The sequence below is a fragment of the Erythranthe guttata genome, chromosome 8, assembly GCF_056151865.1.
Source record: "Erythranthe guttata isolate IM_541 chromosome 8, IM_541, whole genome shotgun sequence".
In the NCBI taxonomy this organism is placed as follows: domain Eukaryota; kingdom Viridiplantae; phylum Streptophyta; class Magnoliopsida; order Lamiales; family Phrymaceae; genus Erythranthe; species Erythranthe guttata.
The window spans coordinates 2178108-2194383 of NC_142540.1; the positions used below are offsets into that span (position 1 = coordinate 2178108).

At 36.1% G+C, this 16276-nt stretch overlaps 2 protein-coding genes and 1 long non-coding RNA gene across 3 annotated transcripts; 1 reads left to right on the forward strand and 2 right to left on the reverse strand.

Moving 5' to 3' along the window:
- Window positions 1-1613: 1613 nt before the first annotated feature.
- LOC105972419 (uncharacterized) lies at window positions 1614-2981 on the reverse strand. The gene is made up of 6 exons (XM_088821584.1): window positions 2777-2981; window positions 2609-2704; window positions 2408-2530; window positions 2086-2169; window positions 1809-1949; window positions 1614-1703 (listed from the first exon to the last, which is right to left on the reverse strand). Exons 2-5 carry the CDS (start codon window positions 2609-2611, stop codon window positions 1818-1820), a joined length of 342 nt encoding a protein of 113 aa, XP_088677710.1. The 5' UTR covers window positions 2612-2704; window positions 2777-2981; the 3' UTR covers window positions 1614-1703; window positions 1809-1817.
- A 1371-nt stretch (window positions 2982-4352) lies between these two features.
- LOC148768297 (uncharacterized) lies at window positions 4353-6607 on the forward strand. Its single transcript, XR_016033058.1, has 6 exons — window positions 4353-4478; window positions 5072-5214; window positions 5311-5457; window positions 5687-6098; window positions 6190-6258; window positions 6352-6607. It is a non-coding gene; the product is annotated as an uncharacterized LOC148768297 (long non-coding RNA).
- A 6013-nt stretch (window positions 6608-12620) lies between these two features.
- LOC148768298 (uncharacterized) lies at window positions 12621-14198 on the reverse strand. The gene has a single exon (XM_088822625.1). It carries the CDS (start codon window positions 14153-14155, stop codon window positions 12785-12787), a length of 1371 nt encoding a protein of 456 aa, XP_088678751.1. The 5' UTR covers window positions 14156-14198; the 3' UTR covers window positions 12621-12784.
- Window positions 14199-16276: the final 2078 nt, after the last annotated feature.

Here is a 16276-nt window from a genome sequence, read left to right on the forward strand (position 1 = left end):
GTTTTATTATAAACCGCAAATAGCAATTTTCTAACCGTAAATAACATTTCATAAAAAAAAACAAATGCCGAAAACTTTTATCTTTTTGATATAGGATGGGTTCAATTTAGTGTGTTCTGTAAACGACTTGCAATATTACAAAGATTTACATCATTGGATTTGTGTGTGGTGGGGGGTGGTGGGGTCACTTCTAGGGATAGCCATGGGTCGGGTATTGGAAAATCCGCACCCGACCCGCTAGCAAAATTTCTCACCCGTACCCACCACATACGTGTTCTCGATTTGAATCGTCATGCGACCCGTTTATATATATATATATATATATATATATATATATATATATATATATATATATATATATATATATATATATATATATATATATTAATTTATTTAATTAAATTATATCTAAAAATTAGTATTACATAATATAAAAAAAATATAAAAAGAAATATTTAAAACCCATGCTCGACCCATTAGCTCACAAGGCGGGGACTACCCGATAAATCCAGGGTGGGTTAAATTGTCATCCATAGTCACTTCAATAGTAAAGTACAAACTTTTAATCAAATTAGAAGAAATGGTAGCCAATCATCTATTAGTAAAGTAGAGACGTCTAGGGTAGGAGTGTGAACGAACTGAGCTCGGATGTTTTGACCGGCTCAAGCTCGAGTTCATTTAGGTTTGGTATTCTTTTTTTTTTTTTAATTATTTATTTTTTATTAAAATCGCTCATTTAGGTTTTTTTTTTTGTTTTTTTAATTATTTAATTTTTATTAAAATCATTTATTTTTTTATTAAAAATTATTTTTAGTAAAATGAAATTAATTATAAAATAAATAATGAACTGTAGTTATATTTTTTTTGATTTTTATATTATTATTAAAATATCTTATATTATTATGAATTATCTAAGTAATATAGATTTGTTTCTATTTAAATACTATAAATATTTATTATTATAGACTATTTACTATTTAGTTAATAATAATAATAATAATAATATATATATATATATATATATATATATATATATATATATATATATATATATATATATATATATATATATAAAAGGCAGCTCGCGAGCTGGAACAACTAAAATTGGGCTCGAGTTCGAGCCTTTGTCGATCAGGCTCGTTGAGTTCGCGAGTCGGCTCGGCACGTTTACCACCTCTAGTCTAGGGTCGAATCTCGATCTCCTCCTCTACTTCCCCAATTTTTTAAAAAAAAAGAAGAAAAAAAAAAAGATATTTTTTGCCAACTTGGAAATTGAGTAACCAAAAGCATTATTATACTCACTCGGAAATAGCAAATTGCAGTTTTCACAAACTGTGGGCTCGCTATCAGATGAGAATTCCAAATCTGAGAGCTTCTTTTCCAGACAAAATCGTAAATAAAACGTACCATTTTCGCCCAAAGCTCCTTTTCTTTTATTCCTCTTTTGATGTCCCATGTATAAGCAGCAAATGCAAACCCAAGAAAGAAGAAACTTCCGAAACACCTTCTCGAACTGTGAATTTTCAGTTCACTACAAAACTTCACGAAAAGTTAACTTCCGAAACGCCTTCTACTTCGTTTCATTGTCGTTTTGATCAAGAAAACTCAACAAGAACCCACTAACAATTCTTCTTGTTAGAGGGTTAGGAATATTCCGACATAATCGCCCATCAACATAGGCAACTATACCGGACAAGACAAACCTGCCGATTCCCATTTGACAAAGCTTAACGCGTGTTCACATTTGACAAAGTGTAATTATATTTGTCGAAATCGAGAAGAAATAGATAGGAACAAAAAATACTTACTCTTTCTCCTCATATGTGTCGGAGGGAGTAAGATGTTGAAGATCCCCCCTTCAGCAACGACTTGCTTGCAAGAAACCCTTTTACATGTTCCATGATTTCGTTTATAAGAGAACTGCTTGGAGGGAGGTTTTCTAGAATAACCTATAAGAAAATCAAACATTGAAATACAATTTAGTCATATTAATTCAGTTGATGCATATATTATACATCGACGTTATCCAAGCATATACACTGATTCAGTTGATGCATAAATTTTAGGCATAGGTGTTTGTATTACCTGGTTTTCGACGACTCTCACCCTAAGGTATTCTTGTTTGTACATTGCATCCAACATTGCTTGCAGGTAACCCTCGATGTATAGCTGCATATTTCAACATAGAAATATCAAGAGACTTTGTGGCATTTTTAAGGTTTCAGAACTCAAAAATGAAATAAGAGCTGAGGATGGAAAAATAATTGAAACTAATAGTGGATGCTCTTTTTGCTTGTGACTCAATCTACTCGTGACGACGTATTTATAAAAGGAGGAAACTCGTTTCAGAAACTGAACTTCATAAGAAAAGGGATATATTTATACAGTAGATTTACTCTCGACCTACCTCATCAACCCCAGGGCTTCTATCAAGCTTGATTTTCCGATCTGCGCCACCTTCCATGAAAGCACTGCTGAGAACTAATGGTTCCATAGCTAATTTAAGAATTCCTTGGTGAAAACCATTTACCTGACAATATTATGTACTCCAAACAGTCAACATTCGACAAATGTATAATTAACATTCGAGGAAATAAATGAATCATACCATTCCATTAAAACCACTTGTTTCTGCTCCCTTAAGAACGGAGTCTGATACTTCAGTGACTGCAGCAAATAGCACATTGGAACCTGCTGTTTTCAACTGCAAATGAAACCCAGCTCAAATGAAAAACTTCAACTAGTTTGTACTTACAAGGGGAAAATAAAAACTTACTGTTTTTCCTCGATCACCAAAGTAGCGCTTTGTTACAGAAAAACCTTTGTTATCTATGAATTTACTGATCAGCTTTAGTGTCCCTAATTCATAAATTCATGGACCAGGCCAGGGGGGGGTGGGGGTTGGGGGGGTGGGGGGGAGACCAGACCATCCAAACAGTTTGGAATGAACATTTGCAAAGGGAAATAACCATCAAAATATTCTGCACCATGAAATTGGACAACTAGCTTATGTGGAAGAGTCAGGTTATCCCAGACATAGGTAGTACTAACTCTAGCTCCTAAAGTCTCCGGCTCCGATGAATCCTGAGAAAATAAGGATGATACTTAAATAAATGTAAGTAAAAGATGATAAAGTGGGAGAATTACACAACTTTTGATAATAAGTTATCGGAGCATCGTGTAAACAATTCTCTATTCTGTAGGGAAGATATGTAAGTGGTGGCATGTGGAAGTGCAATACGACGGTAGACGCTTCTTCCACCACATGAATAGCTGCAAATTTAACTAGATTTTCTTTGTAAGGTGTGTGATCGGAACTAAGTTGGCTACCAACGTACAACGTAAAGACAATTTATCCATACTAGAAAATCAGTAATTAAATGCTGAATCTAAGTGCATAAACATGTATGTGCATGCTATTATTCCACCACCGACGATTGCACCTTTACTGAAAATACCAAATACTTTTGAAGGCAACAACGCAGTTATAAAACAATAAAGAAAATGATATTTACTTCAAGAACCATGACGTGGTGGAATTAGGAGGCAAATATGATCCAAACTCCAGAGGAATACTTGCCATGTCAGCCCTGCAAATGATATTCTCCATTAAGGAAGTCTTTTACAAATATTCAACTCCTAATAATTATGAAAATGATTAGATGATATATTCAACTCCTCGATCGGCATAACAGAATATATATATATACACACACATATATGTATATAAAAAAACAGAGCTGTAACAGAAATATACAAATAGATTTTGTGTGTGTATTGTCACTTGTCAGATTCGATGCATATATATAGTCTATAGAGACGCACGCATACCATCATCTTCCATAATACTATTTTCTCTACTTTCAATTTCAATTCTCTCCGTTTCAGCATTTGCAAAGATCAAAGGCAACTTCTTCCCTAATTTCCCTTACTCCATTAAAAATCCCTTTCATCCACTCTTCTTCTTCGAAGGAGGCTCTCTTATACCATTTGCAGAGTCGCCGCTGCCTGCCTGTTTGCAAGGGGAAGCTAAATGGCTTCGACTGGGGGTATATATCGTAATTATGCCACATTGCTAGTAGTTCCACGATTGTCCTCCTCAATTTAAACGGTTGTTAATCAATTTTATTCTGCAGCCGATCTCCTTTTGATCACGCAGATCTCGGCGGCGGCAGAGGCGAGAAGCATGGAAGGCTCGAAGAATTTGCATTACAGAGACGCCGTCTGCTTGTTTGCGACGGAAACAGAATGGCGCCAAGTGGCTTTGGCTGGGGGTAAGATTGTAATTACATACATACATATATATAAAAAATATACATATATATTAGGATATTTTATTAGTATATATATATATATATACACAGACGCTAGTTACAAGTTTGTCCTCAATTCAAAAAACGACGTCGTAACCAGTTTTCTTCTGCAGGCGATCTCCTTTCTATGAAGATGTTCCAGATCTTGGCTGGGGCAGAGTCGAGGTATTTTTCTATTGATTTCGCATCTTTTTTTTTTTTACTGTTTAATTTATTTTCGTAATAAATTTGTTTCAGGATGTCATGTAAAATATTTGTTGGCATTCTCTGCTGTAATTTTGAGTGAATGATCATATGATGTCATGTAAAATATTTGTTCCATAAATTTCATCATGTTTTTGAATCATATGATTCTTGTTTTCTCATGCTTGTTCAATTGAGATTTTTTTGTGAATTTGTGGTGAAATAAAAATATATATAATATTTGTTGATTGCCCCAACTCTGGAATAGGATTTCATTCCCTAGTTAAAACCCTACTTTTTTTGCCAAATCTATAAACCGAATAACCTTCGCACGTGCAGTGGCCAGGTTCACACGATTACTTTTAAGAGTGTTCGGATTAATCAAGTTTAATCGTCATTAATATATACTTAGGCTTATTGGTGGATTTTGTGTGATGATTATTAGTATAAATGGTCAATTCCTTTTATCTTGAAAGTTTTTGCAGAAATTCCATGTCTTATATTTGCAATAAATGGTTGTGGTTTTAGTCAATTTGCAGTTGTAAATGATAACAACAAATTTATTTCTTTATTAGATTGGCTGCAGGAAGACCGACTATGACACGGAAGAAGAAACTTTGCGGAAGCTACAGGAGAAACAAGAGCAGAAGAGAAAAACCATAGAACGGGATGAGGAGAGGCGTTCTAAACCACTGAAGAAAAAATATTACAATCCGAAGTAAACACGAGGGGGCGAAAGTGGCAATACTTGGACTATCTTCTCTTCTTCTTCTTTTTTTATTCGTACTAAATTTAATTACTTTATATTTTGCAGCCAGATACCGAATCCGGTTCCGAATCCCATGCCGGATCCGGTTCCGAATCCCATGCCGGATCCTGTTCCGAATCCCACGCCTGATCTGAGTCCAGAGAATGGTTATAGCCAGATCGCTGTGAAGTGGATTCAGTTTGATTCCTCACGGTAAGGTCTAAATTAGTTAATTCAAGTGTTTCACTCGGAATTAATTATAAATGTTCATTTGTTGTGTCATTCCTGCTGATTAATTGTATTTAAGTATCAGTTACTATTGCTTTCCAACTTGACGCGATTGAGAGAACTGGAGATGGATTAATAAGCATGCATATTTTTCTTTTTTTGATTCAAGTACTATGTATGTTGGGAGAAATATGACTTGGTTTTTGTCAAGCAGGTTACTAGATGTGGTTGAGCAGGCAGATGGTGCCAATCTTGTTTTTGAGTACCTCACCAACGTCATTTATTCACAGTTCGAAGTTTCCCGTCATATAAAAGTGGGTAAAATATCTTTCTGCTGGTTTTGAATTGTCACTGAACATCTTTCGATGTAAAATAATTATGTAAAATTGCTAAACTATAAATTGCACAAATTAGTGCCTTCCCCCACTGATAGTTTAACTACTTTATCGACCATGAGAGATTGTATAAGATAGATATTCTGTAAATGAGTCTTCGTTTGCTTGTCAGTGATGTCGATATCTAGATAAATGTGGCTGCATTTTTTTAGACATTTATTTGGTGTGCCAGAAGAAAGTGAATGGCAGAGAGCGGAAACATATATATTCGATTTTTTTGGAGATGATACGGTTAAAAATTATTTTATTAAAATAATTATATTAGATTCACCCTCTACTACTTTATATGCTTACATCAGTATATATATCCTTTTCCAAACAGTTCCCAGCAGAAGCCACCAAGGAGCTTGTTGTCCCTGGTCTTGAACCGAAAGGACTTGACCTTCTCTTAGTAAGTTTTGTCCATTGAAGTATTGCATTACTATGAAGTATTGTTAGTCGAATATTGTTTTTATTAATGAAGTATTAATTTATTTTTTGGCAGAAAATGCTGTGCATAGATCTACATGAGAGAATCAGTGTCAAAACCGTTGTAACAGAGCAGCAGATTGAAACGGATACATAGGGAAGGGCTCGGAACCCTTTCTACAGTGCTTCGATGTGATTGAGATTGAGATTTCTAACTCCCCTATATAGTAAAACTGTGAATACCCACCCATATTCTGAAAAATATAAAAATAAAACGGAAGTGAACAACGTCTTCTTGTATATACACGATCGAACGATCGATCTTTCTTTTAGTAGCTAACTAGTAATCATACCCGTGCGATGCACGGGTGGCATTGCAAAACGGAAGAAAATAATTATTTAAATACATGACAATAAAAATTATAATAAAAAAAATATTGAATAATATTAAAATATTTAGTTATAAAATTCAAACAATTATGTTACCTTATTTCACTTATTCCATAAAGAAATAAAACATTTAACAAAGCACAAACTAATAATCGTGAAATAAATGTACAACAACGTCATCAAAAAATAAATTGAAAATATTAGAGATTGAAAGAAGAGTATTTGTACATCGTCAATACAATAATAATTTATAGTATCAACATATATTATGTTGCATAGCAGACAATAGATCTCAAATAAGCAACAAACATTATGAAACGAACACAAAAATAAAGATAAAATAAAATAGTCAAGATGAAGCAGTAAAATAGGAGAATATATAAGACAATTACATGCTACAATAATACGACAGCTAAAAATAATTTTCCTCCGCTAAGTTTGCTATTCTAAGGATATAAGACAAAAATGATACATTATTTAGCACAAATCTTATAACACTCGAATCTTAGTGCTGGCTTGCTTCAAATCAAACAAAATGAAAATCAATTATTGAAAAGAAGGGACATCAAAATCAACAAAAAAAACCATTGAATTGAATGAATTTATAACAACCTGTACTTCTTTTATTCAAATATCCCATAAATCTACACACAATAATACTTGAAATAAAAAAACAAAAGTGAGGATTACAATATTTTTTCAAGGGTGGTGAAACTTTAAAAAAAGACTCAAGTGATGATCCCAAAATACTTTTCAATAAGGGTAATTGGCACTTTGCACCCTTGAATTATATGTTATTGGCACTTTGCACCCTTAAATTGAAAAAATGGCAGAATGCACCCTCCAATTGCAATTTATTTGGCACATTGCACCCTCATTCACCTTTTAGCTATAAAACTGACCGGTTACCTGTTTGTGGGATTTGAAGAGGTGCATATTTGGTTTTTTTTTTTTTTTTTTTTTTTACAGAAATAAAAAAATGGTTCATCATCTAATAATTTGATTCATAATTTTACACATGTTCTCCATTTTCTTTCCTTAACCCTTTAATTTTCTGCCGGCAATTTTGTTTATCGCGCGCGCTATGTTTCCACTCTTGCAAAAACTCTATTCCGAATTAAAGAAAAAATCCAAACTGCTTCAACTATGTAAGTAACTTGTTGTTCAAGTTGGAGGAAAGCAGTCTGAAATTTGAAATATTGAGTGGGAGTGTTTAATAACGTGAGAAGGCTACGGCCACGTTCAATCGCCTTGGTGGAAATGGAGTCGCCAAGTTGTGGTGGGTTTGCGGAGTTTTGGTGGTGTTAGAGCTGACTTCATGGTCCCCGGCCCTCCTTCCGGCGGGTTTTATTTTGAGTTCTCCCGTTATGCCTTCAACCACCACTTTGTGTTCTGTTTGGCAACTCCATCATCATGTTGTTGTTTGTGCTATGCCGCCAAAACAACGCCAACCTCTCCGTCGGCGTTGGCGGCGATTACATGAGATTTAGTGAGGCGGCTCATCGAAGAGAGCCTGTTTAGCTCCGCCGTTGGATATGGTAGGCGTGGTGGCTTCTAAACCATCCAACAGCGGCGGTGGCGATGATGAAAAGCAGATTGTGGTGCCCGCGGAGGAGGCGGAGGCGGTTTCTGAATCCGACGACGTGGCGGCGGCCATAGAGAAGGCAACGAGGCAAGTAGAGAGGTTTCAGAGGACCTAGTGAATCGCGTTATTCTGGTGCGACCGCAGCCGGAACTTCGAAAATCCATGGTGTATGGCCCGTTAAACTGATCTACGTTTAGATTGGTTGCTCGTTGATTGAATCTCTCTGCGCCTTCTACAATGGTGTTTTGCTCGTCAATTTGGAGATTATGTTTTTCACTTTTGGCGCCATTGAAAGTTACAGTCAGAGTCTGCTACTCTGCTTTATGTTTTGAAATAGACTATAAAATGAATAGCAAAGCTTCCCTCTTGCTTCTTTAATTTGGTTGTTGAATGTACTTGATTCTTCTTTAAATGATTTTACTGTCATGAAAAAAGGGTGATTGAATTGAGGATATGAGTAAAATGATAAGCCATTGTTATCAGATCATGAAAGATTTTTAAATTTCTGAAAAAAAAATAAAAGAAATACAAATATTCCACAAACCGGTAACCGGTCAACTTTGTAGCCAAAAGGTGAAGAGGGTGCAAAGTGCCAAATAAATTGCAATTGAAGGGTGCATTCTGCCATTTTTTCAATTTAAGGGTGCAAAGTGCCAATGACATGTAATTCAAGGGTGCAAAGTGCCAATTACCCTTTCAATAATCGTAGAAGGTTGAAGGTTAGTCAATCATGTATATAAACACAATGAACAAAAGAAGAACGATACAACTTCGAAAGATTTGACCGGTAGGGAGATGTATTTCATTATCCACAACTTTTGTAGATATGCACATTCTATGCTTTGTTTCAAATCAAAACATGTAGTCTGAAAAATAAAGACATGTCTTAATGACATCAAGTTTATATATATATATATATATATATATATATATATATATATATATATATATATATATATATATATATATATATATATATATATATATATATATATATATATTTTTAAACAGAAAAAAAAAAGAAACAAAATTACTTATTTGTATACCTCAAGTTGATTAACCTTTATGTAGTCTTACAAATGTCTTAAAATTTCTTGGTGTGACATCTCTCTCGTCAATTAGAAGAAGCTGCCAATTGCTTCAGATAATATCACATGAGAAATAAGAGAACCAAAATTTGATTTGGTACAAAATTAACAAATAACAAAGTAAAGAACAAATGCCTAGAAAAAATTGAGTAATGAACACAATAAATAATTTATAAATGTTGCAAATTGGATAGATTTCATTTGATCGCCGAAAATCAAACACTGGCTCAGTGGATCATAAACAGGAGATGTCATAAATCCGATTGTTGAAATAGGTTTTGTGCCACAATTAGTTGTTTTGGAAGAACATAATAAGGAAAATAAATATCTAGTAATAACTTTTATATTTGATATGCAATTCTAATCAAGTTAAAAAAAAAAATCAAAAAGAAAAGAAAAAGAAAAACATAAAACAAAACAAATAGGCAAATTTCATCAAATTCATTTCAAATATTTTCCTTCCGTTGTCTTTGAAAAATTTAATCTTAGAGAATTCATATTGATAATTTGAAAACTGAAAGTAAGACATAAATGTTACCTTTGAAAAGTTATTTCATGAGCATCAAGTATAGATATTAGAGTATGCAAGAAGAAAAAAAAACCAATAGTAGTAAACAACTATTTGCATGATCTAACGACGTTGCTGCTGGTATTTCGCCAAACAATATTCACATTCTAAGAAGAACTATCGCAAAATAATGGGCATAAATTAGATTTATCACAAAAGAAGATTCATACCGTAGTGGGATTCTCAACTTCAGTTTCTTGTGGCTAATACGACGAAAATGTTATGTGATATTCCGAACCATGAAAATAAAAGTATCACAACCAACTACACCAAACAAAAGATTACATTAAACCAAGCAAATAGAATTTTGTTGTAATGGTTTCACTCTTTATGCACTGTCGTAAACTATATATGGTTAAGCATAACAATGTGGTGCCTAGTGGTCACTTGAGGAAGCACTTATTTCAGGGCATGCTTCAATCAAACCTGCCCGCGAGACCAGGAGAAGAGCGATTCTCCTCACTCATCCTGGTAATCATCTCTTCAATTCCTCGCACTTGCTCTCATTCAGGCTGCAACTTCTCCTCGAGTTTCAAGTTTTGTAGTTCCACCTCGTCGAGATTTTTCTACTCAATTTTCATCTTCTCTTCACACTGATGGAAAGAGTGATTGATGAGTTTGATTAGTTCTCGAATGGATAACTCTTGAGCAGTTGCAAAAATCCCGTGCATTTCAGTTGAAAAATAGAGATTCGATTGTTCAAAATAAAAAAAATATTAATTTCGAAGACTACCAAACATACTTCATAGGAGAGCCAACTCTAAGAAATACAATCTATACATTCACTTTCACACCTTATTTTAATTTTGAAAACAATGGCCCTTCAATAAAATTCTAACATAATAATTGAAGATTGGAATATGATAAATGAGAGAGAGAAAATCACTTTACCTGAAATTAAATTTCTTCGAAGATCAAGGCTTCCATAGCCCATCACCTGCGATTGTACATCAACACTGATACTAAAGGTGTTCGATAAATCATGGCATCAAACACGTGTAATCAAAATAACCCATGTCATATAGTTAATGGTCGACATTCAACGTGAAACTTAATCTTTAAAAAAAACTTGGAATAAAATCTATTATTAACGAAACATGTATTCATACGATTGATAACTTAAATAATGACAATTAACTTAAAAATATATAACCTGAGTGATTAAAATACCTTATCCTTGTATATTAAAGTTTTTTGCTAGAATTTCAGACGGTATTGCTGAAAAAATAACAACAAACATTGAAGATAAATTCTGTAAAAAAATAATTGCTATGGAATTTAAAATTATTTGGAAAATATATATATGGATAAACATTTTCTCGACATTAACACGAATGAGATATATAACTGAAATGGCTCACTCATTTTCAAGTTTAGTTTAAACACATTGGCCATTACTGATTGTAAACTTCATTGCAATATGAAGAAGAAGAAAAATGAATTTATCCACTACGAATAGCAAACACCCCCTAATCTTGATGTATATATAACGCCATGACGAAAATCAGGAAAGTCGAGATCAAAGAGATCAAAACTCCATGCAAAGTCTTGAAGCAAAACTGTCTATGGGAGATAGTCTTTTTTGGGGGGAAAATTAAGTCGAATAAAATAATGCAGAAGATGGTAAGAAAACTATTAATGAATTGGGGAAAAAATGAGAGCAAAAAAGTAGGAAGAATGAGGAATGAGCGAGTTGGGATGATAGTGGGTGATTTATTTGTGAGAAGTTAATGTGAGAGTGGTGGGTTATATTATTGTGGGAAGTTAATTTGAGAGTGGTGGGTTACGTTATTGTGGGAAATTTTTGTTTTGTGCCTATTAATCTTGAAATTTAGAAAAACCACCAAAAATATTTCAATAAAAAGGAAAAAAAAATGTAAATAAAACTGCGTATGCATCTTAGATTTAGGTTTAGGGTTATAGGTCCAAATATCTTCTTTTTGTATATAAGACTAGTAATCGTGCCCGTGCGTTGCACGGGGTCGCATTCAGCAAAGGAAAGAAAATAATTGTTTAAATCTTCTTCTTCTTCTTCTTCTTCTTCTTCTTCTTCTTCTTATTATTATCATGAGAGTTGTGACTTGTAGTCACAACCTTTGCAAATCTATAAATAGATTCTAAAATCCACCATTTTAATCATTCATTTTTCACATGGAATTCAATATATTAATTGAATTCAATTCTCATCGTAGCATATTTTTCACAATGTTGATGATTCATGTCATGGAATTTGGCATACGAAGGGAAAAGAAATTAATAAAAAAATACATATGCCACTAAAGCCGATGCCATGCTTTATAAAGTATTGCAATGGAAGATTGGCAGTTTTATCATAAAGGACGATGAATATGATGTTCTATCATGGCAACAATTATGGAATAAATGAAAAGTATTCAGTTTTGTAATTTGTATACGTACATAATAAAAAAAAAATAAAAATAAATAAACCATTAGAAAATAACAAAAATACCCCTAAATTTAGGTTTAGGGTTATAGGTTAAAATATCTTTACAGTATTGTGTTCGCTTGTTATGACCTAATATCACAAAGTGCACTTATCACAAAGTGCACTTTGTTAGTTACACTAATCCAAAATGATTAGAGTAGAGACATATGCGAGTTTCTCTATTTCTCTTAATCCTCACTTGTCTTAATTACCCAAATCTAACCCGTCACAATACGAAATTACCCAAATCTAACCCGTCACAATACTATTTCGTAACAATTCAAAACAGTGATCATCGTTCAATTTATATTATCAAATTTCGGTTTACTCAAAACAAAGAACAAGCAAAACCCAATTCTTTTGTAATCAAAAGAATACTAAATGCAATAAACTACAAAAAATAAATAAAATAAATGAATAAAAATAATAATCTTAATGCAGGGTTGATGTTGGAGTGAACCAAACAGGAGAAGGTACGATCCTTCTTACACCAACCTCGTCAATGGGATAATAACACGGCGAAATGGTCCCATCTCCGTAGTCGAAAATGCCAACATCGTGCCCACCATATATGCCGTTATCCCAATACGGCGGATTAAAAACATCCGTGAAATAAATCGAATCCGGCTTCAATTCCGGGTATTCACTGGCCCGCAATGCAAACGAATAGTTGGGCCCCACAAACATGGCGAGCCCGTCCAACGAGCCACCATCCATGTAACTCAATTCCCCCTTCTCAAGATCAACTCTATGTACATCAAAACCAATAGTCCTGTACGGATTACTGTCTTCGTATTCGATTTCGTCTTCCGGGTCGTTATAGTATAGTAAATTATACGGCACGACCGTGTCCCTCACAAAGCGCCTCACGTGGTAGAGCCGATCGGTTGTTTCGTCGATGACGAGGAATTTCTTGGAGACGCACGACTTTTTCAGATTCAGCTCCTCCTCGGAGCGGGCGGCATGTGGGTAGTTGTTTTTATCGGACGAGAGGATGATCGGGATCATGGACGGAGAATGTGGGTCCCGGAGGTCCCACGCTTCGAAATCGCCGTAAGTGGTGACGCAGTAGAAGAGGTTTTGTTTTGGGGAGTAGACGAAGTCCTCGTAGCACCTCGAGTAAAAGCGGTCGTCGAGTATTTGGTGTTTTTCGCCGATCGGAGTCCACTTGCCGGAGGTGTGGCCGGGGCAGCAGAAGGCCAACCTGTTCGCCGCCCGGAAAGTCATCAGCGCGCGGCAGTCTGGGTCGTCGGGGGCGGAGGAGGAAATGATGACCCTGGTTACCAGCTGTGAATAGTTGCTGTGGAACCCTATGTTGTTGTTGCCCCGTTTGTTGTAGAGATTGACGGAGGGGAGTTTGATGTGGCGGCGCGTGAGTGGGTTACATAGGAATAGACCGCCGTAAGTGGTTGACCTGTTGAATAGGCACAGCCACCCGTGCGAAGATCCGACCAGTGCGGCGTCGTCGTCCGGCAACTCTCCCTCTTTCGAGGATGCCCTAATTTTGTCGATACTAACAATTTTGTCTTCGGCGATGCTGTAGAAATTGTACGCAGTCATTTTTTCGGTTTCTTCATCGACAGACGGCGGCAACATCAACCACGGCGAACTCGATTTCGATTTCGGGGGAGGAGGCCGATCGGAAGATGAACCGGAATTCGAGGTTCCCGCGTCGAATTTCAGAGGAGGCAAACGGATCCGATGGGGGTGGGATCCGGCAGCCACCTTTGGAGAAGAAGCCCAATTTGCAGATACGACGTCGTCGCGTCTCCATTGAACCAAACGGAGTACAGATGTAGCCATTGTTAATGACTTGGCACAGATAAAAAGAGACGATATATATATATTGATCCTGTTAATAATAATGAATCTATATTTTTCTAGGGCTACCTAATTATTATATTAATTAATTTTCTGCTATACTTTATTCATTAGATTTTACTTTCCCGATTTTGTAGGCTAGCAGCTTTTTATGGGATATATTGTTAATCAAGAATTTAAATTATAAACGTTCATTAGTGGCCTTGAGACTTGAGAGTATGGGTGCATTTTATTTAGTTATTAAATATAAATTTTAATTTTAAACAATTCCTTTACTCTGTTCTTTCTTTTATTTTCATTTTTATCTCCTTTTATTATTATTATTATTAAAACATGATTTAACTATTGTAATTTCCATGTTTATATTTATTTTTTTCCAATTATTATTTTGAATTAAATGAATCGCCTTGACGTAAATAGTTGATAACTAAACCTCCTAAATAGTTGAATTCAACAGTTATCATTTACGAATCCTACTAAACCTCCTAAAATAGTTGATAAAATTTCTCAGTCATACGTAACTAATATTAACCCTAGGGGCATTTCTGTCCTTACGTTTCGAAAAACAGAACTAGGGTTAAATAAATTCTAGGGCTATATATATGTAATATAATATAAGATAATAAAATACAAAAAACATTAATTAATGGCTTCGTGTATAACCGGTTTCGTTCACTGGAGAGTTGAAGATATCGGGTCTGCAAATCGGGCGTCTCCGAAATGGTGTTTCGGATCCGGATCCCACCATGAAAAGAATTTCGGATCTTCAATTCGGTTTTCTCGTAAAGAGAATTTCGGGTCTTCAATTTGGTTTTCTCGTAAAGAGAATACTGTCGCCGCCGCCGCCGTAGTTGGTGGTGCTGATGATGACGTGTCACCACCCAGAAGGCCGCCGGCTTCACCGTGGCTGATGCTACCACCTTCTATCGAAGAAGGAACCGAAGAAATGTATTTCAATTTCTACATGCTTGCAGAGAAGAGAGTCGTCAAAATCAACAGCAACACACGGCATTCTAGCTTGCCATGGTTGAACTACGTCGGATCTTCACACGGCTGGTTAGCATATAATTATTCATTCGACGACGTACAATTCATCTCCAATCCCCTCACGCGCCGCCACATGTATCTGCCGTCCATTCAGTCTTTACCGGTGGAGAAAAAACATCCAGATGATATTAATATTCGTATGCGCAAGCTCATCCTATCGTGCTCCCCCGGCGACGACGAAGACTGCATCGCTATGGTGAGCTATGATTACGACGAAAGGCTAGCTTTCTGCCGCCTCCCCCGCGGCGGCGGCGCCGGCACGGAGTGGACCCCGATCGGAAAACCTTTCATCGAGCTCGACGACAAGACTTTCAAGAGGAATTACCAAGACTTTGTCTACTCCTCCAAACGCAAACTCTTCTTCTGCGTCACGCAATACGCGGAACTCGAGGCTTGGGATCTGCGGGACCCACATTCCCCTCCGAGGCTGATTCCGCTCGATTTCTTGAAACCGGACGAGGACGATGAAAACCACCCGTGGGGCTCGGTCGGGAAATTGGACGAGTGCGAACTCAAAGAGCTGTTCAAACCCGTGAAATATCTCGTAATCTGCGAGGAGACTGATCAACTCTTTCTCGTCCGTCGATACGTCGCCGATCGAAAGCCGGCTCACTACTATACTCCCGTGCCCCCGGGTTTTCCTTACAACACCATATCTTTTGACGTTTACGAAATCGACATTGAGAAAGGGGAACTGAGGTACATGGAGAGTTCGTTAAACGGGTTGGCGATGTTTATCGGCATCAACCATGGGTTTGCCATCCAAGTTGGCGACGGAGGAGGAGAACTTAATCCAGATTCCATTTACTTCACCGATGCAAAGGAATATACTCCTTATTATTTGAATGAAGATTCCAAAATCGGTGGACATGATATCGGAGTGTTTGATTACGCAAAACGGGATTTCGCCCCGTGCTATAATTATCCCATTGAGCAAAGAACTTTCTCCGCCACCATTCGCCTCCCACGCGCCGCCTCTGGAGCCGATAAGATCAAAAGGATCGAGCCGCCACCAATGTGGTTCACTCCGTCGACTTCGTCTGACACATAGCTGCT

What these genes read in the sequence shown, in the direction of transcription:
- LOC105972419 (XM_088821584.1), bottom strand. An exon ending in GAAGCCCTGGGGTTGATGAG is followed by an intron (nt 2,170 to 2,407) that starts GTAGGTCGAGAG and finishes TGAAATATGCAG; the next exon opens with CTATACATCGAGGGTTACCT. An exon ending in TGAGAGTCGTCGAAAACCAG is followed by an intron (nt 1,950 to 2,085) that starts GTAATACAAACA and finishes ATTTTCTTATAG; the next exon opens with GTTATTCTAGAAAACCTCCC.
- LOC148768298 (XM_088822625.1), bottom strand. Translation starts at nt 14,155, where the DNA reads ATGGCTACATCTGTACTCCGTTTGGTTCAATGGAGACGCGACGACGTC.